This window comes from Phodopus roborovskii, unplaced genomic scaffold (genome assembly GCF_943737965.1).
Source record: "Phodopus roborovskii unplaced genomic scaffold, PHOROB, whole genome shotgun sequence".
Classification (NCBI taxonomy): domain Eukaryota; kingdom Metazoa; phylum Chordata; class Mammalia; order Rodentia; family Cricetidae; genus Phodopus; species Phodopus roborovskii.
The window spans coordinates 602,403-628,066 of record NW_026126622.1 but is presented as its reverse complement, the minus strand read 5'-3'; the positions used below and the strand labels follow the sequence as shown (position 1 = coordinate 628,066).

General features: G+C 42.2%; 1 protein-coding gene across 2 annotated transcripts in view; it reads left to right on the top strand.

The window, feature by feature from the left end:
* The window catches only part of LOC127238019 (neuronal acetylcholine receptor subunit alpha-7), a 127,340-nt gene that overhangs the window by 37,754 nt on the left and 63,922 nt on the right, over positions 1–25,664 (top strand). Inside the window, exons 3-4 of one of the 2 annotated variants that reach the window (XM_051206476.1) lie at positions 8,294–8,338; positions 17,185–17,294. In XM_051206476.1, the coding sequence (XP_051062433.1) occupies positions 8,294–8,338; positions 17,185–17,294 (155 nt within the window). The remainder of the gene's footprint in view (positions 1–8,293; positions 8,339–17,184; positions 17,295–25,664) is intronic. The other variant, XM_051206477.1, reaches the window with a different exon arrangement.

Genomic DNA, 25,664 nt, shown 5'->3' with positions numbered 1-25,664 from the left:
AAGACCTGCCTATGCTAAGGAGTGAGGGCTTAACGGGCAACTCAGGGAGACTTGAACTCCAAAGAAAATTTAAACAAGAGGGCTAATAGTAGCACTCGGTGTCAGAACATCTGTTAACACGAGTGAGTCCCAGCACTGCTTAGTGAGTAAGGATAAAGTTTGAGGGGTCCTGAACAGATGGATACAGAAATTTTTTTCCTAACTTTTATTCACACGCTTCATTCTTTTCTCATTTGTTTGTTTGTTTGTTTTTGTCTGCTGGGATTCCTTCCTCTGAGATATCAGATTTTTGATGAATTACATGAGAGTGAGTTTTTGGACAGGGCATCAGCCTCATACTGATGCTATCCAAATCTCTGTAACTAAGGCCTATGGTACATGTACTAGGGGTGTCTGACACATTTGCAGACCTTTCCTTTCAACCTGTTACATGTATTTGTTGTGAACAGTGTCGAGATACCCAGTAGTGGCTGAGAAAAGAGGATGTTTTTAAACAGAGATGTACAAACCCTTGCTCCCTCTTGAAGATGTCTGAGCTGAATTTCTCTTTCTGTCTCTCTCTAGTCTTCTATCCCCACTGCCCCTGCTTTGCTAACTCCAAGACTGTTCTTTCTGTTAGGTTCTGCTTGCACAGTCTACCTACTAAGCTTCATTCCTTATGGGAGAGCGGAAATACCTTCTCTTAATGAGGATAGCCTGTGCATATGGTTGGAAATGCACCCTTGGATTCATCTGACTCTGTCCTTGGGGTGGGAGCACTTTATTGATTGGCTGTGTGTCTTGTTCACTTTCAGTATCATGAATGAGATTCAAGGTAGGGGAAATGACAGTTCACTCTCATAGGTTCAAGGACCTAAGCTCAGGAGACACCTGCCTCTGCATATTTGCAATTATCCTGCCTGAAGGAATCAGCCTGATTGACTAAGTTTCTAGTTTGCTTGCATGCACGTGTGTGTGTGTGTGTGTGTGTGTGTGTGTGTGTGTGTGTGTGTGTGTGTGTGTGTGTGTGTGTGTGTTCTGGGGTGGATGATGTCAGCAAGTAATTGAACACTGACCAGTAGGGAATAGTTAAAAAAAAAATCTCTGTTGTATTTTGCTTTGATTTTTTTTTAAAATCCCTTAAGCCTTTTCTTCTGTATCACTCCTAAAAACAGTGTTCTCAAGCAATGTACATTTGGTTCTGGTTGTTAAAAATAGAATCAAAGAATTCAAAATCACTCAAGACGCTGTTGTTGCAGTAGTTTCTCAAGGCCTGCAGTCTGCCTCAGTGGGGACTGCCTTTCCAGCTTCAGCTCTCTAGGTTAAAGACTGCAGGGTCATAGAACTTTTACTTCTTAGGATGTAACCACACTGTCAAATATTTTTGTACCCGGATGCACTGTTTCCACAGGGTAAAATCCTTAGTGAAGCTCTCCTCTATGGTGGGTACTGGTGTATTAAGGAGGCTCAGAAGTTTCACTGCAACAGTGGATTCATGAATCTGTGGATTCATCTGTCACAGAGTAATTGTCAACCAGTTCTGAGAAGAAAATGGTAACTAGTAGACACTTTGTTTCTAGGCCTTGTCTTTATCCTAACTTCTATTCACATGCTTCATTCTTTTCCTGCTGCATATGTGTTCCATTGTGTTAGCTGATGCTCCTCTGGTCACTGAACTGTGGTGAACCACCTTGTGGTTTTAATGTTTGGGATACTTTGTGGGACTTAACTGAATTCTTGCCATTACAAATAAGGACACAGTCGTGACAAAGTTTGACAACCACTGCAGTCTCCATAGGCCATGAGTGGAAGAGTCCAGGTCTGACTGTGATATCTAGACTTACCTTATTTCTAGGGTAGACCTTGAATGGTCTAAACTGGGTGATGAAGGTGTTGTCTCTGTACTGAGTGGGGGGCTGGTCCCCTGAGGTGGGAACCAGCAAGCATTGCAAATGCCAAGCCTGTTGCAGTAGACTTCAACCTTTGATGCTTGAGGACTCCTTTATCTCTTAAAGATTGTGAGGATCCCTAAGTTGTATGTGTATGCCTTAGAGCTTTCAGTATTTACCAGGCTGAAATTTTTTAAAATATATATGTAATAGTTATCTATTCATTTATAATGATGACCCTATTAGGTTAAATATTTCCAGAAAAAAATACTACTTTTCCAAAACATAACACGTTGAGAGAGAAGGGTTATTGTATTATAGTTTTGCAAACCTTTCTTTAGAAATTTGTTTAGTGGGTGACTTTTATGTGTGTCTACATTCAGCCTTAGTGCAATCAGTTACCATAGCATGTAGCCTCGGAACTCTGCCTATTGTTCACATGCAAAGGAAGGGAGGGGAAAGAGGGAAGTAACTTGTCACAATTAGGAAGAAGTTTTAACCTCATTGAGCCTCTAAAGCGGTGGTTCTCAACTTTCCTAATGCTGCAATCCTTTAATAATAAAAAATCCATGAAATTATTTGTGTTTCTACTATTGGAATTTTGCTACAGTTATGAATCTTAATATAAATATTTTTGTAGAGATAAGTTTGCTAAAGGGGTCATGACCCACAGGTTGAGAACTATTGCTCTAAAGCCATCCCTTTCCGAGATCTGTGTGGAACAGATACTGTGCCAAGCAAAAGCATTTTTTTTTAAAATTATTATCCACATGTTCACTGTGACAACTTGGGATCAGGAAGACATTTTAGTTCAGAACACATTTAATCATTATCCACATGGTCACTATGGCAACTTGGGATCAGGAAGACATTTTAATTCAGAGAGAAAGACAAGTTGCATCTCAGCTTATATTTCTTTAGACTGTAGGGCAAGCTATTCTCAAACGCTTGGTCCTTTTGTGTCAGCCTACACAGTGATGGGATTATCAGTGTGGATAACTCATCTTCTGTCTTTTAACTATGTGATTTGAGGCCAGAGGTTTCCTTCTGTTAATCATAAGGTAGTGTGTGCTCATATAAAAATATTAAAAACAAACAGGCATACAACATGAAACTTGGGAACTCACTTAAGCATTATATGTTACTGAAAATAATAACTAGCTTTGTTGGATTGTCACAGATAAAATGTAATGGTTGAAAATAGATAAAATAAGTCATGTTTGTTATGTTATTAAGAGTGCTAAATAAATGTGAATTTTTATCTCTTCTGAAAACAAGAATTTAGACAGGGTTGATATATGGCTTTTCCCAGAGTTTTGTAAAATACTGTTGAGTAACATCTCATAACTTCCAAAAGAGTGATGCTGTAGGAATGTGAGACTGCACAGTAGCCATCATCGGAATAGTAACACTCTACATTAAAGTGCACCATAATTTAAGATTTTTTTTAATATGTCACACAAATCAAAGGATGCTCTTCACTGATGTGCTCAGGTTAAAGTAGAATGATGGGGAGCAAGTCAGCTGATAGTGGGGAACTCATGCTGGTCTGTGACTCTGCATCTTACATCTCAAAGGAGGGCTTAATCAGGTGACAGCTATGTGGTGACAACTACTAGCACCAAGTGACACCTCAGACTAGGTGGCACTGCTCCTCACTAGCTACAGGCTACCTTTGTGGTAGCTGTTACTGTTATTTCCTGGGAGAGAAACTCAGGCGCGTGTGACTTGCATACTGGTAGGAGCTGAGAAGGACTTTGCCCAGCCTCTCATGGCAATAAGCTTGAAGAAATCCATGCATGAATCTGAAGCCCTCACCAGCTATACCAGATCCACTACTCCTATGTTGACCTCACACATCCATCCTCTAAACTGAGAAACAATACTTGTTGTTTGTCAGCCTGATGGTGTATACTGTTTTCTTTTTTCTTCCTTTTTGGGGGTGAGGGGCAGTTTGAAGATAAGGTTTCTCTGTGTAAGAGTTTTGGCTGTCCTGGAACTCACCTTTGTAGACCAGGCTGGCCTCTAACTCACAGAGATGCGCCTGCTTCTGCCTCCTGAGTGCTGGGATTAAAGGCATGAGCCACCACCGACCCGCCCATATTTCAGTGTTCAGCATTGTTGCTGCTTCTTAAATTTAATTTTGTGTTACTATGTTTTGCTTTATTTTTGAGTCAGGGTCTTGTGTAAATCAGGCTGGCCTTAAACTTTCTACATAGCTAAGTATCATGAGCTCATGAATCTGCCTCTAGCTCCCAAGTTTTCAAATTACAATTATGTACCACTACAGTCAGCTGGTTTATAGTGCTTGTTTTAACAGCCCTAGACTAGAGCCTGTGTTGCCTGTGGGGTACCTGTGGCTTGCTATTTTCAGAGTACTACAGTCACCTTAACCAGGGAAATAGCATCCTTCCCTTCTGAAAGAATCCCAATGTGTGGTCAAGGTGGTGTCCAGGCTGTGAGGGAAGTGAACTGACTACTGTATCCATTGATGCATGGGGTTTAAATGAATTCATAGCATTGCATGGTAAGCTAATGAGATGTTGTCTGTGAGGGGTACCTACTGGGAAGAGAAGGCATGAGGAACTGGTTCTCATTCCTATGTAGATCTTGGAACTGTGAGTGGTATCTATATGGGCATTGGCCTGCCTGAACATCCTTCAGCTGGAGACCAGAGGGACATGGAGCCCCATCTGCAGTCTCAAAACACTGAATCTTGGTTGCCTCTTCCCTCCAGCAAACATGGAAATGTGTAGCCTCGAGGCAAGGAAGTGAATTCAGGACTGTTGGCATACCTGGGGCCTGCTGTGCACAAGGCTGTGTCAGGAAGTTCAGGGTAGGAGGGCTAGCCTTGAGTGCAACTGGGGAACAGTGGCCTGGGCAGCAGAATGGAGGTAACTTTTCAGGGAGAGGAGATGGGTTTGCCCCTTAAGCAACTCATGGTCTTTCAGAAGAGGTATTTCTACAGGCTCACTTACGCCACCTTCAAAAGACCTCAGTGAGGTTGGTGTTAGGTTAGGCCAGAACTCCACTTTACAGAAGTCTGAGGTATGCTGACATTCCACAACATGTGCTGTCCTGTGAAGAGAGCTTAGAAACAGGCTGCCAGCAGGAGTCAAAGGACAAAGAGTCATGAAACTTGACTGGACCACAACTTGTAGAAAAGCCTTGTAGGGCTATGGACTTGGGTTGACCCTCTGTGTAGTGAGCTGAACATCTTCATAATCAGAAACCCCCTATGGAAGCAAACTGGCAGATTGTGTATGTATAGGTGTGTGCACATAAGCCTGTGTGGGCTGGAGGCTGCATACTGTGATGGGAAGGAAAGGGGGACCTTGCCACCTGACCAATGAGATCCAAATGGAGAGTGGCAGCATCCTGCCTGGTCCCTGACTTCCTTTGCAGCCTGATGTGGACGTCTCTGTCTGGCATCACTGTGCTGCCAGGTGGTGGCTGGCTGCTGCTTGTTGATTACAGTTTGAAGAGCGCTGTGCTTTGGTCCCATGCTGCTATACAGCAAGGAAATCCAGTGTCGCTCTAATGAGGTTTCTGTCCAGACTTTGGAAAGAAGAAAGGCTTTTAATTAGATTGGTAGTAATTGAGCCTCTCTTGGGAGAGGCAGGCACAAATACAATTAAAAGAAGAAAAGGCACCTGAGTGGAACTCTTGCTAACTCTAAGTCCATCAGTAACAACAGCTGCCAAATAACTTGTAGCAACAGATATACATCCTGAAAGAACTTAGTGCTTCACAATGATGTTGGCAGTTGATAAGAATGAGAGCAGTACTGTGGTTAAAGTGTATGTAACTGTTGGGGGAACATTTGCTCAGTATAGAACCTGGGACATGTTAACCTGCAATGTGGCACATTTTAGTTTAGAGGATGTATTTCTTGCTTTGATCAAACTGCACTTTCTTTTGGACTCATCCTGGCTTGAGATGCTCCATTACTTTGTCCCATGCCCATCCACAGACAACCCAGTCTTCTCTCATTTTTGCTCATCACACCTTTATAGGTACCCACAGGGACATCTATGTATCAAAGTCTTGCTGCTAATTCTTTATATGTGGGCTACATTTTAATTTCCACAAGGAGAAGTATTCTGTTCTTATGTGCAGTCACTGACTACACCCTGGGATATGCCCTGTGCTTTTCATCAGGGATCAGTTTTTTGCTGAGTCTTTGTCAGCGAACCAAGCCAAGCAGTTCCTGATACAAGAATTAAAGGGTCCACTTCTTGGCAGGTCTTCATGAATACTTTCTCTGGAGGATACTGGTTGCTAACTTTCATAGTCCTGTAGGTTAAGAGTGAAGAGTCGAAACTGACTGACACCATTCTCAGTGCAACTTGTCTTCTTGAACATTTTTTATTGAAATGCTTTCCTTATGTGTTAAGGGTGTTTTGTTTGCAAGTGTGTATATGCATCACTTGTGTACCAGGTGGCCAGGGAGGGCAGAAGATGGCATTAGGTCTCATGGAACTGGAGTTACAGATTGTTGTAAGCTGCCTTGTGGCATTCACCACTGAGTGATCTTCCCAGTACACCCCCCCCTCCCAGTGCCCTTGTATTTTGCTGACACAACTGGGTGTGGCCAGCTGTGTGAAAAGGGGTGGTGGCAAGTCAGTTGGAAGGACCTCATTTGATGAGACTCCTCCTTTAGAAGGTGTGCTAGTCAGCTTTCTGGCACTAAATGCCTTAAAATAATGAACTTACAAAGAGAAGAATGATTGGCTCACAGTTTTTGAGGCTCTTGTCAGTAAGAAGTTGGTCCCATTGCTTTTGGCTTGTAATGCAGCAGGCAGCACATCATGATGGAAGCCTGTGGCAGAGGAAAACTGCTCACTCATGGCCAGGAAGAGAAAGGGGTGAGGAAGAAGATGCATCCTTAATGCATCTGGAAAATGCATGTTCTACCCCACCAGAGAACCTCCCATTTGACCCATCCTTTGTTTGTTTGTTTCTTGTTTTTGTTTTTAAGACAGTGTTTCTCTGTGTAGCTCTGGCTGTTCCGGAACTCCCTCCATAGACCAGGCTGGCCTTGAACTTGCAAGAGATCCACCTGACTCTGCCTCCTCAGTACTGGCATTAAAGGCGTGCACCACCATCTCCCAGCTTCACCTTGAAAGACTCCCAAGAGACCCCAAGAGTTTGGAGCCTGTCAGGGGGGAAGGCCCTTGCCCCCAGGAGATGAGACCAGACCACTGGATGCAAGTGCAAGAGGTTATTTATTGTTTACAAAGGTACCTGTGGACACTTCAGTCTTTTGGGGGACTGAGCGTGCCGAGGTTAAAACTCAGGCAGTTTATATAGGGTTGGGGTGGCAAGAAGCAGGCTTACAGAAGCAGAAGCATGGTTACAGGAATTTTATTGTTTCATCTAAATGTAGCAGTTGTAGTTAACCAAGGAAGTTGGTTATTCGGGTTGGGCACAAAGAATACAAAGAATTCAGTTATGACTATTTCAGCATACTGGACACTGTCCTGCTGACCTTGCTTTGGTCCAAGCTGCAGACCACAGATATCTGGTTGGCGTTGGATGAGAGCAGGACCTGGTTCCCTCCTGTACTTTTCTCATAACTTGACCTTGGCAAATTAGCAAGAGCAATTTAAACAGGCAATAAGCATAGTGGGGGTCTTTCAATCTGACCCATCTTGTAAAGGCTTTACTACCTCCCTCTAATGCCAAGGTGGAGATGGTGCCTTTAACATTTCAGGGGAGACTTAGGGCCCAAAACAAAAATCTAGGAGGTGCTCAGTATCTGAAACAAACCGTGGTAGTTGTACTCTCCCAAACACCTGGGTGGTATGTGGACTTGATTCCCATCTGGACCCTATTTTGGAAATGGAGACATGGACTTTGAAATCAGAAAGATAGAAATGTGTTGAGCCTATTTGAAAGGTTGCCCTACCTTCCTGGTACTGCCTTTACTCACCTTGCTTGAATTTATATTAGAGGTGTCAGAGGAAGGTCTGACATGTTGCCTGCTGGATAGACAAAGAGTCCAGCCTCCTGCAGAGGTGAAGCAGACTGATGGCACATTCAGACCCTTATTATGGGGGAGGGGAAGCTCCCTGCGACCATGCATCTTCCCAAGGGAGTGTTGAGATAAATTGCCAAGGACTTTAGCTGGCATCATTTCTGATGGTGGGATGGCCTGATTTTAGTTTTATTTCTGTATATTTTGCTGTCCTTTGTAAGTTCTCTGTAATAAATATGTATTCCTTCAGAATAAATAGAAACACTTGACTCTGGAGAAGTACTGCTGGGATAGATTTGGAAGTGCCTGGTGCATTCTAATTTCCACACACAACACTGATCCGCAAAGTCAGATTTCTGCATGAATCATTGTATCATGGATCCTTCTATGATGCACATAAGCCATATTTATGTCACCCTTTTCTCTTTGCATTTTTTTTTTTAAGGATGAGAAGAACCAAGTTTTAACCACCAACATTTGGCTGCAAATGGTAAGTTCAGACAGTGGCAGCCCTTGCTGTGGGCCTGCCTGTTCTGGCCTTGTGTGCATGTGCTCCAATTGCATGTGAAGAAGTTCCCAAGTGAGCTAAGGCTGGTGCCCTGACCCCACTCCACCCCACCCCACCCCACCCCAGTCAACTGAGAGTGCTGGAGAACTGCATGCAGACTATCATGTCTGATGTGATGGGACCAAGGATGTAAGACTGCCAGCAGGACTCTGTGCTTGCTGGATGATTTCAAGGATTCAAAATCATTCCGTGCCAGAGAAATGATCAGATGCAGGGCAGCATTTAGAGATCGATGCTCTGTGTTGTAGCTGCTCCCTAGCTCCTAAGTGCCTCTCATGGTGGTTGTCTGAATTCTCCAGAGCTGCATGTTTGAAGAACGGGGGATCATTAGAGTGTTCATCCTCCATGCTCTAGAGTCCCAAGAGAGGCTTGAAAGGACACAGGAAGTGATGGGAAAATCCTCAATCAGAAAACACTCAGAGCACAGAACATTTTGAGTGCCAAAGTGATACTTGGAATGCTTCAAATTTGAGGTCTTTGGGGTTTTCAGACTGGGGATGCTCATCTAGCAAAATCTGTGCAAAGTACTACAAAATTCCCAAGCCCCCTAGCCCCAAAACGCTTCAGCTGCTATCATTTTGGAAAAAGGGTATTCAACTTATATTTTATCCCTGAAATTTTAATTTGACATACATATTTCTAATCTAATTTTTTACTGTAATTATATAAGTTCCACCAAATTGTAAATATTAGAATATGAATTTAAAACTGCCAGCCTCTATTTTTGGTGGAATCTTTATGCCAATGTAATTCTGTGCACACATAACCCTTATAAATTCCCTTGCCTTTGGTATATCATACCTGGTTTCTATTCCTCTTTGAATCTTCATTTCTCATTTTTCTTCTCCCTTTTGTTTCCTATCTCCCCCCTCTTGTTTTAGCTTCTTTCTTTTCATTTCTCCTTTCTTTCTTTTTAAGACAAGGCCTTACTATGTGGTTCAGGCTGGCTTTGAACCTCCAGTCCTCCTGCTTTACCATCCAGGCTCTGTGAATACAGGCAGACATCACCATGTGTATGTGTACATTTGCATTTCTAGTACATTTTGAAATTAGGATTTTGTCATAGTGCAAAATGTTATATTTGAAACCCTTCTTTAATTACTCTACTTGGATTTCTCTCCAATGTACGCATTGTCATGTTTGGGTATGTTCCTGTTATCCTTGATCTCTCCAAGCCCATTATCATGAAAGGGTGTTGAATTTTGTCAAAGAAATTTTCAGCATCTGATGAGATGATCATGTGGTTTTCTTTTTCAGTTTTTTTTTCCACAGAGTAGTATTTCATTGTGTAAATGTGCCAAAATCTTCTTTATCCATTCCATAGTTGAGGGGCATCTAGGTTGCTTCCAGGTTCTTGCGATTACAAACAATGCTGCTATGAACATAATAGAACAGATGTCTTTGTTACAAAGATATGGATCATTTGGGTATATGTCTAAGAAGGGGATTGCTGGGTTCTGTGGTAGGCTGATTCCCATTTTCCTGAGAAACCGCCATACTGATCTCCAAAATGGCTGTACAAGTTTGCACTCCCACCAGCAGTGGAGGAGTGTTCCCCTTTCTCCACATCCTCTCCAGCATAAGTTGTCATTGGTGTTCCCAATTTTAGCCATTCTGCCAGGAGTAAGATGGTATCTCAAAGTTGTTTTGATTTGCATTTCCCTGATAGGTAAGGATGTTGAGCACTTTCTTAAGTGTCTTTCAGACTTTTTGATTTCCTCTACTGAGAATTCTCTCTTTAGTTCTGTACCCCATTTTTTAATAGGGTTATTTGGTGTTTTGTTGACTAGTTTCTTGAGTTCTTTGTGTATTTTGGAGATCAGCCCTCTGTCAGATGTAGGGTTGGTGAAGATCTTTTCCCAGTCTGTGGGCTGCCATTTTGTCTTGTCTACTGTGTCCTTTGCCTTACAGAAGCTTCTCAGTTTGAGGAGGTCCCATTTATTAATTGTTGATCTCAGTGTGTATGCTACTGGAGTTATGTTCAGGAAGCAGTCTCCTGTACAAATTTGTTCAAGGGTATTTCCCACTTTCTCTTCTAAGAGGTTCAGTGTGGCTGGATTTAAGTTGAGGTCTTTGATCCATTTGGACTTGAGTTTTGTGCTTGACATCTATCTGCACTCAGAAGGGCTAGATGGCTTCAGTGCAGAATGCTACCAGAAATTCAAAGAGCTAATACCAATACTCTTCAAATTGTTTCACATAATAGAAGCAGAAGGTTCTTTACCAAACTCTTTTTACGAGGCCACAATAAGCCCAAGCCACACAAAGACACAACTAAGAAAGAGAACTACAGACCAATATCCCTCATGAACATTGATGCAAAAATACTCAATAAAATACTGGCAAATTGAATCCAAGAACACATCAGAGAAATCATCCACCATGGCCAAGTAGGCTTCATCCCTGGGTTGCAGGGATGGTTCAACATATGAAAATATATCAATGTGATCCACCATATAAACAAACTAAAAATGAAAAACCACATGATCATCTCACCAGAGGCTGAAAAAAATCCTTTGACAAAATTCAACACCCTTTCATGATAAAGGTCTTGGAGAGATCAAGGATAACAGGAACCTACCCAAACATGACAAAAGCAATATATAGTAAACCAACAGCCAACATCAAACTGAATGGAGAGAAGCTTAAGGCGATTCCTCTAAAAGCAGGAAGAAGATAAGGCTGCCCACTCTCTTCATATCTCTTCAATATTGTACTTGAAATCCTAGCTAAAGCAATAAGACAACAAAAGGAGATCAAGGGGATACAAATCGGAAAGGAAGAAGTCAAACTGTCACTATTTGCAGATGATATCTCCTCTTTTACATTCCTCCTGTATTCTTCTTCCTTGACCTGTTCCCCACTCGCTTGATATTATCCACACCTGTCATTCACAAATGACCTGGATTTTACATGCACTGCTCTCCCTATTAGAAAGCCACTTGATGGGCTCCCTTGCTTTCTTCTGTTGTCTTCCCAAGCTATACCTCTTGAGTTGCTTCTTCCCAAACCTTCCTATGCTGCATTCAATGTGCAGTGTTTACCATCCCTCCTCCAGTGCTTTTTGAACATGGTAGACAAATGTTCTGCCAGTGAGCTATCCTCCAGCCCCCAATTTATCCTCCTTGCTGCTCTTTTCCTCCAATAAACTTCTCACCCTTTGACATACTTAGTGCCCACTTGTTCATATGCTCCTTGCCTCTATGTCATAACCCCTCTTCATCATCCTCCCACTAGCATCTTTCATGTGCTGGGGTTGAGCCCCACTGTGCCTCCAGGTCCTTAGCTCACTGCCTCGACTGAAATAGGTACTGAATAACCTTTGTTAAAGGAATGAACAAACCCAAAACTCTACATTAACCTGGGGCAGGAGGACTAAGGTGATCCAAAATATAGTCAACTCCTCGTACTTCACAATGGATGCTGTGTGTTAGTTAACTGGCAACTCTGTGAGATGATGGCTATTCCCCTGGGACCTGTGAGGAACAAAACAGCTATTAACCCTCCTTCCTTCCCTTTCTCCCTCTTTTCCTTCTCCCCCCTGTCTTTCTTTTTAAATACATCTTTCTCTGTTTGACTGGGTGCTTGCTGTGTAGCTAAGGGTGATTCTCCTACTTTAGTCCCCCAAGTGCTAGAATTATACCCCACCTGCCAGTCTATAGTGGGAAACATGCTCCACCGACAAGTGAACAACTATTTGTCCCTATGTTCACCTCCCTGGTCCTCCCTCAAAACTTTATTGCTCTCCAGTAATGTCTCAGACATGGCAAGTGCTGGTTCCCAGGAAAATTACAACAGGACCACTAGTGTGTTCAGATATTCCATAAACAAACACCTGTTCTCTGAAGGGTATTGCTAGAGACCTTCTGTTTCTTTGAAGCACAGCTTAGTTCTAATTAAGAGTTGCATTTGCAGAAATACCTAGAGTTTCACTTTTAAAATCCCATTTACCTATTTTGAACTCACCCTTGGGAGTGCCTGCTCTGTGAAGGCATTGACCACAGCCACAGGAGAGCACTTTGAAATGTATTAACCACATTTCCTCCTTCAGCTATTTACAATCAGGCTGTGTAATTAACTCATTTAAGGAAAGGCTAAGCACTGAGAGATGATAAATGTAGTGTGTCAGCACATTGTCTTTATAAATATGTACAGTTTGATGTCAATTGATTTTTATTTAATGGTCATCATAGCAAGTCCAAATGTTTCTCCAGAATGTTGTAAGAATAGGTAGGTGTAGAGTGTAGGCCACAGATGGGAACAATCATGCTTTATGCAAATGGAAGACAACGAGAGGTCCAACTCTTCTGAAGGGAAGATGGGCAATGCTGGCACTAGTTATATCCCTGCACCAGTGAAGCCTACCCAGGTAAGCCTTTTCCTAGACAACTTGTGCCCTTAGGAGACTAGGTAATGATAATGACACCACAGATAGAAAAGGGCTATGACATTGCCTCTCCAATATTTTCAAGGTTCCCCAAGAACCTTGGGTTTAAAACAAATATAAACAGTTAAGAAATGAAAGTGTATGTCTCTGTATCCTTGCCTCAACTTGGCATTTCTTTGATTAAGTCCCGGTGCAGGATGAACCCTGAGGCTTTGCATATCACTTAAAGGCAAGCATGGGAGCTTCCTTGGGACAGTGGTAAGCAGCCATCCATTGATTCTTATTTTTATGTTTCCTGACCACTCACCTGCCTGGCCTGACCCAGGTATTGGTATTGGGCATGTTCAAGAATGAAGCTCAATACTGAAGTACCCTGGAGAGCTGGGAGAACAGGTGCCTCAGTGAGGCAGGAGATAGATGGATAGTCAGGGAATGGTTTGCAGCGTTGGTCGTTAGTTCCTACAGGCTTATTTCAGTAAGTTCTGTTCTGGAATCTCATCCACATAATCTTTTCTCCAGGGTATTTCAACTCTAAAGTCAATTTTCTGCAGATTATAGATTTTTCAATCCAGTCAAAATGGCAGTCACAAAAGTTTTTTAAAAATTGAATTCTCCTTGACTTACCCCTTGTGGATTTTGTTATCCCTTTCCCTGGGTGGCTTTCATTTCACATGATTGAAGTTATTCCAACACCCTGAAGAATACAGAGTCACTGATCTGAGTCTCTTCCTAGCCTGGGAGGAAATTGCTGGCAGATTCCTTCTGTAGAGTATTAGCACTGGGGAGATTTTTGGAGGCCTTTGTTCTAATGTGTGAGAAGATATGACAGAGGGCATTTCAACTTCTATAGAAACACTGAACCTTCCAGATTCCTGCGTTTGCCTTTTACAATCCTTCTCTTCTCTGGAATAGCAGTCTTTTTGTCTTCAGATTTCCCCATCTTTCTGTACGTACTCTCTATTTTTAGATTCCTAATTCTAATTATAGTAATAATAGCATTCACATCACAGAATATTAGATTGTAAACCATAATTAGTTCTAAACTGCTTCCTTTTTAATTTTCTGCATTTATTATCTATGGAGCAGAAATACCACACATTGTGTTTATACATTAGCCACCAGTGGGCTGCCGAGGGCTAGGTTGCAGCTGGGATAAAGTAGCTGATACTGAGCATCACAGAGACATAGAAATGTCATCAGGAAAGGGTGGAAGGGACTCTTGTTTTTACTTGGAGATCAAAATACTTCATCAGAAAAATTTTCTCCCAAATTGGGTGATATTTTCTGACACCAATTACGTGATGTAATTTTTAATACCAATAGCAATTCTCTAACCCAGCTGGATATCTACTTAATTCAATTCTGACATTATCTGCCTTGAGTTAATATCTGAATCCACAAAGGACTGTGTCCCATGAGGCTTTTCCTACTTCAGAAACATGCAAATGTGATGGCATGGATACCTATGCCCATGACACTAACTCTAACTTGAGATTTTCTACAGCCTTGGGTTCAATACTTTCCTAAGACGGCCAACTGTTATGGCCAACTCTGCTACAGGTGTGGTCTCATTTTACTCCAGAGCATAATTCAGCCCGTGTATTCTACTAGCAAATATCTCACAACCCAGGTCTGTCCTTGCAGCCATTCCTCCTCCTTGACGTGTAGCTCAAGTTGGTTTTGACATCAGGGAGAGTAGCATGCACAAATCAGCAACTTTGGAGACTGCATCTGGTCTGTGTTGCTGTGGTGGAAGGCTTGGAGTACAGGGAAGACTTTGCAGAACCAGCCCTGAGACAGCCCAAAGGTTCATTTCCTTGAGGTCTGGTGACACAATTGAGTTTTGACTCAGTTATCAACTTAAATACAGAGCTGTCAGAGCTTTTCATTGTCATCACATTGATAAGCCTGGCACACAAATAGTGCCGAGCAAACAAAATAGCAGTGGTGTCACCTGCCACAAGGCTGTAGAATGTCCATAGCTGAGTGTTCTCAGAAGCCAGGGGGTATGGAGCAAGATGGGAAAGAGGAGAGGTATGAGGCAGCTCTGACCTCATCCCACTAAGTGGCCTCAAGTTTGAACAACTAGGTGATCCCATTCCCTCACTTCCCAATGTCATTATGCTATCAGGCTTAGGAAATGGGTCCTTGTCTGTCATGCCAGCATGCCTTCAAAGGTAGTTAGTTCTTGGAGTCTAGTCCCCATGGTCACAATCATGGTCACTGTGATTATTAAGTCAGAGCGTCATCCCAGAGTGAAGTATAAGATGTATGTTGATACCAAAACAGGGCAGAGAAATGGAGGGGAACATAGAGCCAAGCTCATCCAGATAGAGCAGGTTGTTACAAACATGGTTTGGCTTGGTACCCAGGAGCTCCCAGAAAACCACTTGAATGATTCCAGAACTTCCTCAGTGGTCCATGTCCCATAAATCTCATCAACTGTGTACCCCAGCAGGGCAGATGTTGATGGCCCAGTGATGCTGCTGCATGCTGTTAGTCACATCCTTATTTGCTGAGGCACCTCATTGTGAATAGCCCCTATTCTCTGACTTCAACTTATTTCAGTTCTGAAGTAGCTTATAGAACACTGTCTGTCCTCCAGAGAATGGTTATTCCTTTGAGATCAGACCATGGATATTCACTGCCACAATATGTAGCTCTAGACCCACAACACTCGTGTGTATTCCAAGTCCAGTAGTTTGGTTCCTTTGACTTAAATGTTGTTGTATAACTTACACCAAGCACATTGTCAGGAATCAAATGGAGATTGCTATATACCTGGAGTATTTATATATGTCTTAGCATGGATTTTTTGAGGGCACAAATGAGAATGTGTTTGGTTATGATGGGGTGGAGGCATAACACACTCCTAAATCCTAGAAAGTGTATATTTTGCTACATGAATGTCAGCAGCAACACATACAGAGTCTGTGGGTTCTTTGCTGATACTTAGTGGAACAAGGCTAGTTGCCTGTCAGTAGTGGGAGACTCTGCCAGTGATATCTCTGATGTCTTTGCCCTGTAAATGGCTGGAGTTATATGGTTATTGGAACAAGGACTATAGGCCTTCCCAGGGATGAAAATCACTCCAAATGGCCTTTTCCTGAGTTGCTACGCTATCCTCATCCCTGTGTCTGTGTTCTGCTACTTAGGTCCAGAGTTTGAGATATCAGTTTGTAGTGTCAAATGCACTGTCCATGCTAAGAGAGATGACTAGAAAGGGGGGCTTTACAGAGTTGGGTTGAAACCCAATGGGATGGAAGCTTCCATGAGTCTACAAGGATGACCCCCAGCTAAGACTCCTGGCAAGGGTGGATGCATATCCTGAACTGGCCATTCCTTGAATGGATTGGGGACTACCCCAGTTGTCATCAAAGAGCTTTCATCCAGTGACTGATGGAGGCAGATTAGAGAGCCAAGGTCATTCTGGCAGTCCTACTGAGAATAAGGAGGAGGGAACATTGGACAAAAATGCACAGAAACCACTAGCCTGGCTCATGGGAACTCACAGAGTCTGAACTTACAACCAAGGAGCCTGCATGGGACCAGCCTAAGCCCTTGGTTTATATGTGGGACTCCTGGCAATGGAAGCAGGGGCTGTCCCCAGTGCTTTGACTGGGTCTTGGGAACCTATTGCTTATGCTGGATTGCCTTGTCCAGCCTGAATACAGGGGAGGTGCATGGTCCTAGGGCAGGTTGATAAGCCATGCTTTGCTGAAGCCCATGGGATCCTTATTTACCGCAATACCTGTGCCTTTCTGAGCCATTACAGAAGAGGAACAGATTAGGAAGGGGAGAAATGGGGAGGGAGAGGGAAGAGAGGAAGGAGGGGAGGCTGAGGTAGGGATGTAAAATAAATATAGATTAATAAAATAGAAGCACTGTCCATAAGACAAACTCAGAAGAAATATTTAAGTGTACCCTCAGAAGTTCTCAGAGGTTCTACTGCAGGGAAACAAATGGCCAACATTTCTATAGTTCAGCTTTGTTTCCAGTTGCAGCAAGTGAATTTGTCTTTTTCAAAATGCCCTTTCAGGGAAAACTGAAAGCAGAACAATTACTAATTTGGTTGGGAGTAACCTGTCTATGCAGGGAGGAGAAGCCTAAGCCCAGGGTGTGCAGCGAGTTGGAATTAGCTTTAATGCCACCATCTGAAAGTAATCATGGTGACAGCAGGTCCCCAAATACGATTTTTATGCTATTCTAGATCATTTTAGAAGGGATTATTTAATTCTCAGTTTCCTAATACTTTATAGATACCAGCTCAGTTATAGAATCATGTCTCAACTCTTCTGGCTTTGGACTTCCCTAGTAATTTCTTACGAGAAGTAGAAGTAAGCCAGGGAACAAAATATTGCTAATGCTGCATCTCTGTCAGTCTTGGACAGATCACTATTTGCAGTGGAACATGTCCGAGTACCCCGGAGTGAAGAATGTTCGTTTCCCAGATGGCCAGATTTGGAAACCAGACATTCTCCTCTATAACAGGTAAGCACATCTGACAGATGGAAAATGATGTTTCTTTGCATGCATGTAGCAATAAAGCATATTTGAGGATTTTACAGAAAAGCTGACTGTGTTATTTTTAATTTGAAGCCATTCATTGCTTCTTGTAGGGTTTTCCAAGTGGGCAGGTCTCTGGGAGATGGCTCTGTCCCTCTGCTGGTATTTGCTGTATTTGCATGTAAATTCAGATTGTCCCACATGCTGCCCAGAGGTGCTCCATCCAAGGGACCCCACTATAGATGCACATGATTGTTCTCCATTTACAGGATTTAAAGCAGTCTTAAAGCAGCTCCTTTGCTATCTGAATGGCAGCCACTATAATCCACAGCAGAAGGTTCCAGACAGCATGTGCAATGGAGACTACTAGGTTCTTATCTGACTTGTTCCCCATGGTGCACTAGATAGTGGTTGCATTTTGACTGAGTTCCTGCAGAGCATGCTTCTCACAAAAGCATGGGTACAGGCTGAGGAAGATCTGTAAGAGTCACATAATGTTGATGACAGTAATGGTTTTATCTTGTGGGCAAAAAATAAAGGATTCATTTGTAATTCAAGGCAATTCAATTTGCAGACCCAGATGACCACAAAGAAAGTTTCTAGGCAAGTTTAAGTTCTAGAAACAGCAAAGTTTGTTGTCACAGCTGTGGGTGAAGTAGCTGAGGTATGGGTCATCCATTTCCTGAAGACTACACTGATATTCCGAGTCTGCCTTGGAACAGCACCATCTTTCAAGGCTAGACATTTGTATGCTCATGGTTCCAGAGGACAGATGATTGAGCTGAAAGGGTAGCCAGATTTGACTTCTTCTGCATCTCTCTACCGGGATATTGCTTTTTGTTTTGTTTTGTTTTTTTTGTATTTGTTTGTTTGGTGTGTGTGTGTGTGTGTGTGTGTGTGTGTGTGTGTGTGTGTGTGTGTTGGGATTTTGCTATATAGTGAAGGCTAGCCTAGAACCTGTGACTTTCTGTTTCTACTTTTAAAATGCTGGGACTACAAGCATGAAATACCACATCTAACTCTTTAGTTGACCCTTTTCTGGGCCTGTCTCTAAAAGCAGTCACACTTCTAGGTTCTAGGGTTTAGAATTTCAAGGTAAAAATGCGTGTAAAAACAAATTTAGAATTTGTAAAGAAATCTCTGTAGTGTTTGCAACATACCTAGTGGGACCCTCTGGAAAAGGGAGGTTATTCAGTGCCAATGCTCAATGGCAGTTTATGTTCATAGGTGGGAGGGGATGATGTTATCTATAAATTATAACTGATGAATTTTTTGTGAAAGTAAGAGTATGTTTTGTTTTTGTTTTTTTTGTAATAGAATTTTGATAATGAGACAGTTAGAGATCGTTTTATGGCTGTGTATAAGACTGTTAATTAAAAAAAAGTAGACTGTTAACATGAGTGTTTGCTGATTCCACTCTTCTGGCTAATGGAGAGTTACTAATTAGTCTGTAGAATTAATTTCAAGGAGTGCAGATAGAGCAGCTTTTACCTGACATATGGCACCAGGCTCTAGGAAGGTATCCCTTACAGGACACTTGTATAACACACATTAGCAGCTTCATGCTCCTTTCTCCATAGCAAAATATCCCTCATGGGAGCTCAGAGGGGCCACCTCAGTTTCCACTTTAGTTTTTCTAAGCAGTTAATGTTACTGTCTGAATCTAAAGTATCTAACACAGATTCATTTTGAAAGCCTGCTCCAGAGCTGGTAGTGCTATTAGGAGAAGTTCTGGAAAATTTGAGAAGTAGTCCTAGCTGGAAGAAGTATGTTTTCTTCCAGTTAGGGAGGGGTCCTTCTGGGTATAGTATGTCTTGTCACTTCCTGTCCACTATCTTTGTTTACATTTCCCCCTATAACATGAACAGCTGCCCTCTACCTGAAGCTCCTAAAGCCTTCATGTTCTCTTCAGTCTCATGGGCCCAAACAACCATGAACTGAACCGTCTGAGACTGTGAGCCAAAAGAAATAGCTCCTTCCTTTAATTGTTTCTGCCAGGTCTTTTGGTCAACTCCAACACAAAAGTAACTCATGCAATGGGGCATGCAAGTTCTGTGATGAATCAGCTATTTGCTCTCTGGCTTTGATTCCCACACAAGTAGAATGTAAAATGCACAGATTGCCGAGACTTGTGTTTGAGCCAGCTGTAGACTTAGGTCATTTATCTATTGCTACAAAGCAAACTACTCAAACTGAGTGGCATGAAAAATCTCAGTCTTCCTCTATTAGTTTTTGTGATGCATTGGCCTGAACAGACTGATCATGTGGCATTTGCAGACTGTGGTCACTGGGGCTGAAGTGTGATACACACTTAGCCAGGGCACCTGGCAGGGATGGTAGCTATGGCTCAGGACTTAGCCTGCTTTGAAGACATCCACATGGTGGATGAAGGTATAGGTGCTGATCCCAAAGAAAGAATTTAAAATGTTATCATTCTTTGACCCCTGGAGATGCCTCACAACCATGACTGATGTTTTGTCCCAGTTTGGTGTTGGAGTCCATGTGTATGGCACTATGGTTTAAGAGATCATTTTCTGTGCTTTACGAGACAAAGCAGCTCTCCCTGAACCATTTGTGGAACGGGCTGATACCTTTTCTTGATGGATGGGAACCAGGGATGTGCTGCCAGCCAACTGGACTGCTTTGAGGAGAGAATGGGCATTAATGAGAGCTCTGCCTGATGCTGATTCCAGTTGTTTCTCCATCACTTTATTCTGCTTCATTTGGAGCCGTCAGTTCAAGGATTTTCCTAAGCACAAGCTAGCTCAAAATGAGTAGTAATTATAGATGGCTTGTCACAGTTTTACCTTTTCAGATAGAGTTAAATGTATTTCTGGTGTCACTAAATCATCTTACAGAAGAGAATTCTGTAATTCTCTTACAGAGGTGTAATTCTCTTACGTAGAGGTGGTCCCTGCCCCATGCAGCAGCAAACAACTGCCCCAGCCTCCCTGGGTATCTTTTTAAAATCTTTTTAATTGCCTAGTAAGAGAAAAAAAAATGAATGATAATGGGAAGCATTTAATGAATATATTTAAAGATGTGTTTGTCAGCTCTGATTTTGGGAATAGCACTGGTAGTCAGGCATCTCTTTCATAGATTGTGCAGAGCTATGTTTGCACATCTGTAGGCAGGTGTCTTTCTTTCCATGTCCCTGTGGCTCCATAGTTGATGGCAAACCTGTGGAAGTGACTGTGTGTTCCAGCCTGTTAAGGTTCCTGATGGAGCTAATGAATGGCACACCATTGGAACAGAATGTTTTCCTCTGTGGAGAGTCTGAGGTTCTTCTAAGTGAATTCAGGGTTGGAATGTGAGTGCATGTAGTTTATTTGGGGAATGTTACCAAGAAGTGCTGGTTAGGAGGGGGACTGTGATAGAAAGGATGGTGAAAGCAAACAGCACTGTGGCAGCTGGGCCTTGTCCACTAGGAAGTGCTGTGTGGCCATCTCACATTGTTCTTGGGAGGCTGGGGCTGAGGTTTGTACAAAAGTTGCTAGTTCCCTGGAGCCTCTGTCTAGTTGACCTGTAAGAGGACTGGAAAGCCTCTGGAGATGTAGCTGTCAGGACCTTATCAATGTTGCTTTCCAAATCTACTCTCAAGGTTTAGACCCAGCATAGTTATAGACCCAAATTCATTGTTCAGTGGGGATCACACCAGCAGAGTGAAGTATTGTACATTGAAAGGAGGCTTCTTGGAATGTGTGTCAGGATGGGTATTCTCAGCTAGGTAAAGCAGAAGGGAGGCAGTGGAGAGAACAGAAAGCCTGGCTCTACATCTTAGTAGATGGTTCCTATTCCAATGGACCAGAGTGTGTTCACAGAGGTTCCACACAGGTTCGTAAGTGAAATGGGGTTCAGAGAGTGACTAGTTAGTGTTATGAGACTTATTACCTTTTGCATCATGGTATTTGGAAATAGGGCCAATTGAGGTTGGCCCCATTAGTACACAAAGCCATATAGTCAGGGATGGGCCCTGATAGGCTCGAGGACATGTCTCAGAAGTTACCAGACAGTTTTAGGATGCAACAGAAATCTCCTGAAGAACTCTTTTGCCACTGTGACCTTTGAGAAGGAAGAGTTAATATCAGGGTGCTGGAGTATCCATGTTATCAAGTGTCCCCAACTAATGGTGGTGCTCTTTCTAAACCGTGTGGGTGGGAAGCAAAGGCATCTTTTCCAGAGTTGAGGGGTGCTGACCAATCTGTTAGCATTTCCAGACTCACCTTCCACAAGGCCCATCATAGCTTCTGCTGGCTGCTGATAATGTTTGCTTTTCATTTGTTGACACATTCAACCAACACTGAATGAAGGCCCCACACTACCATTATACATTTTGTGGTGAACCAAGGATGCCACTTTGTCAGACCAGATCAAGTCCCTGTCCCATGGAGAATGGTGAAGAACATGTGACAGATTGTAGGTGCTCCCAGAAAAATAGCAGGGAAGGAGACAGTGGGACTGAAATAAGTGGCAGGGTAGAGAGGTTCACATAGCAGGTTCTGTGGTGTCAGGGAGGGGAGAGACAGAGCAGTAGGGCAAAGGCCTGTTCAGAGTGCTTGTGAGAGGTGAGATGCCCAAACGAGGCTGAGACACTCAGGGTCCACCGACAGCTCAGTGGAGCAATTTCCATGTACCGGCTGGCTTTTTGCTTTTGTAGTAGATTATGCCTTTTGCTGTCTGAATACTATTAACTCTGGAAGTTCTGGAAACACAATAGCAAAGTCAATGAGTGTAATCCATAGGAAAGCAGATAGCTTCTGTCTGGTGGGGGAATTCCTCTCTTCAGAGGTCAAGTGACTTTCCTGGATTGCTGTGCCTGTGTCACCTTTCTGGAGGCACCTCATTATGTTTTTAATGCCTTACATGTCATTTTTGACAAATGTCTCATTTATATCTATGAAAGTGTAATCATTTACATTTTAATCTATTTTTATAGCCCTGAGACAAGAACATGTCCCTAGATCCATTCTAGGAATAGAAGGGACCTATGTGGCCAAAAGAATTGTGTGGTAAGATAAGCTCAGCAACTGGAGAGAGAGAGTTAGGGACAGGATAAAGAATGAGCCTATCTGTAACTTGTAGAAAAGGAAGATGTGTTAGTGACATTGTCCCATGTCCCTGTGGACCCAGCTAATGTAGACTGCCTGGAAGCTGCTGTGTATACCAGAGTAGCTGACTTTTAGCTGTCCCATTTTGTACCTTCTGCAAAAGTTTCTGTGGTATCAACTGAGTACTGTCTTGACTTGTTACTTCAACACATTGGAGCCAAATCCCATCTACTGGGCCCTTGCTTGGTGCCAGTGCTTTTTTTCCTTCCTAGACTCTAAAGTTGGAATGCTCATCCATACTCCTCAAGAGAGGAAACTGGTGTTCAGAGATGCTTGATGTCTTTTCTAAAGTCACAGAGCTAGCTCTATGGTGATTTACCTTCTGGTTTACCACTGTTCATGTCCTAGTCCTGTCTGTGAAGTACATAGACTTATAGAACTCCTAGATTTTAAATTTGTGTGAATTAAGTTGTATAGTATGGTGAGTATTTATTATAATAATAATAATTATCTGTTTAGCTATTTTTGTCACTGTAACAAATTGTCTTAGGCACTTTTCTATTGCTGTGATAAGACACCATGACCAAGGCAACATACCAAAGAAAATGCTTATTTGGAACTCACAGTTCCAGAGGGTTTGAGTCCATGACCATCATGGCAGGGAGCATGACAGCAGACAAGCAGGCTTGGTGCTTGAGCAGTAGCTGAGAATTCATATCTTGAAACACAACCACAAGGTAGAAAGGGAATGGTTGGTTTTATGAAACTTCAAAGTCAGTCACCATTAAAACACCTCCTCCAGGAAGGCCACACCTCCTAATCCTTCCCAAACAGTTCTGCTAACTGGGGACCAAGCATTTAAATATGGGAGCCATTCTCATTCAAACCACTGCACACATATCCACACAATTTAAAAAGAGGATGGGCTTATTGTGGCTCATGGGATTGGAGGTTTCAATCCAGAATCAATTGCCCTCACTACATGGAGGTAAAAACATGGAGAGAATCAGATACACTGGAGTCCTATGGTCCTCCCTAAGGATAGACCACATTGCCTACAACCTCTTTTTGTTGTTGTTGTTGTTCTTCTTCTTCTTCTTCTTCTTCTTCTTCTTATTATTATTATTATTATTATTATTATTATTATTATTTTTTTTTTTTTTTTTCCTCCTCTTATAGTTTTCGAGACAGAGTTTCTCTGTATAGCTTTGGAGGCTGTCCTGGCCTGGAACTCACTCTGTAGACCAGACCTAGTCTTGAATTCACAGAGATCTACCTGCCTCTGCCTCCCAAGACCCATCTCTTAAAAATGTTCGCTTCCTCTCAGTAATATCATAAAGACTTTAATTGGTGGGATTCAAACTATAACAGGAACTATACATTTCAAGAAAGTTGGAAGAAAGGGTTACAGATGTTCTGACCACAAAGTAAAAAAACGTTGAGGTAATAACAATGCATACTTTGATTTTTAACACTATATAGCATATACATGTGTTATAGTAGTAGTAGTAGTAGTAGTAATAGTAGTAGTAGTAATATATCCCACAAATCTGGAGCTGCTGTGAAGTATCTGTATATTTTGGATATTATTTCATTACATGTATGACCACAAAAGATTGTCACTGCCTGCGCTATTATTAGCATTTTTCTCTGACTGAAGAAGGGGATCTAGTGTGTTCCTGAACTGCTGTGGGATTTCCACAACTGTCACTTCATAATGAGTTCTGCTCAGTATCTGATGCCTACCTTATTTTTGACCCAGTCCCTGGTGAACTGCTTCAGGAGTCTTCCAGAGATGGAACTTGGAGTGACAAGTTCCAATTACCCTGTGAGAGTGTGAGCAGAATTTCTAACAGAGGGGAGCCTCTGTGGGTATTTTCTTGAGATGCCTTTGCATCTTGATGGCCAAGTATGTGGTATCAGTCCAGTATATGGAATTCTCCCTAGTCTCTATACCCCTGAGGCCACAAACCAATCATGCCCAACAGTTCAGCTTTTGGTGGTGAGTTTTAGACATGGCAGTGGGATTGTGAAGACTATAATAAATGTTAAACAGTAGTAACCTAATGGGAAGTTTAGTATCACCATGAGCTGGCTAAGAAAAATTGGGTGAGAAGCATAGATGAGGCCAAGATCATCTGGGCTTCTCTCTGAGCCTGCTGTGGGAGTTTGTACACATTTCTACTGTCCTTCAGTTAGCTATCTAAAATGACTAAAAGTCGACTGGCCTCAGCTACACCAGTCCTTGGCATTTGCCCAAAGGACTCAATATCCTACTCTAAAGAGAGTTGCTCAGCTATGTCTATTATGTCTATTCACAATATCTAGGAAATATAAAATACTGAAATGTGTGAAACACACTATGAGATGAATCAGCTTGCACCATGTCTGATCAGGCAGCAGGGTCCTAAAGTGGAGTGAGCCTGTTTCCTCTGAAGCTGCATCCCTGTGGCCCAAAGTTCTCTATACCTTCTTTCCATTTGGGTAACTGATACATCAGTTGGAATTGTCCACACTGATTTCAATAGTGGCTCCACCAATTTTAACAATAAATGAGGGTTCCCATTTCCCTACATCATTGGCAGAATTTACTGTCAGTTTTTTTAACCTTTGCCACTCTGACTGGGGAAGATGAAATTTCGTCGTTTTATTTACATTTCTCTAGTTGCCAACAGTGTTAAATACTTTCAAGGATATTTCTTCACCATTTTTATGTTGTCTACCGAGAACTCTCTGTTCAGATCCATAACCCATTTTTAATTTTTGTTTTTTGAATGTTTTGAGTTCTTTGTATATTCTGGATATTACTCCATTACATGTATGACCAAATTTAAAAAAAAAAAAATATCTCACAGTATGTGAGCTGCTTCTTTACTCCATTGATTGTTTCCTCATAAGTTGGTTTTTTTAAATAGTTTTATGAGGTTCTGTTTACCAATTGTTGACCACAATTTATAGGCTAATGGAGTCCTATTTAGAAAGTTCTTTCTATACTGACTGATATCATAGTGTACTATCTGTGTTCTCTTCTTTCACTTTCACCCATTTCAGGTTACACACTGAGGTCTTGAATTTATTTGGAGTTGTTTTGTGTAGGGTGATTGATATGTGTCTAATTTCATTCTTCTACATTTAGACATCCGGCTAGTTGAAGATGTATTTTTGTCATCTCTGTCAAATACCAGATGGCTGTAGTTAAGTATACTCATTGGATCTTCTATTTTGTTCCATTGGACTATAAATCTATCTTTGTGCCAGTATCATACTGTTTGTATTTCTATAGCTCTGAAAGATAACTTGAAACCCT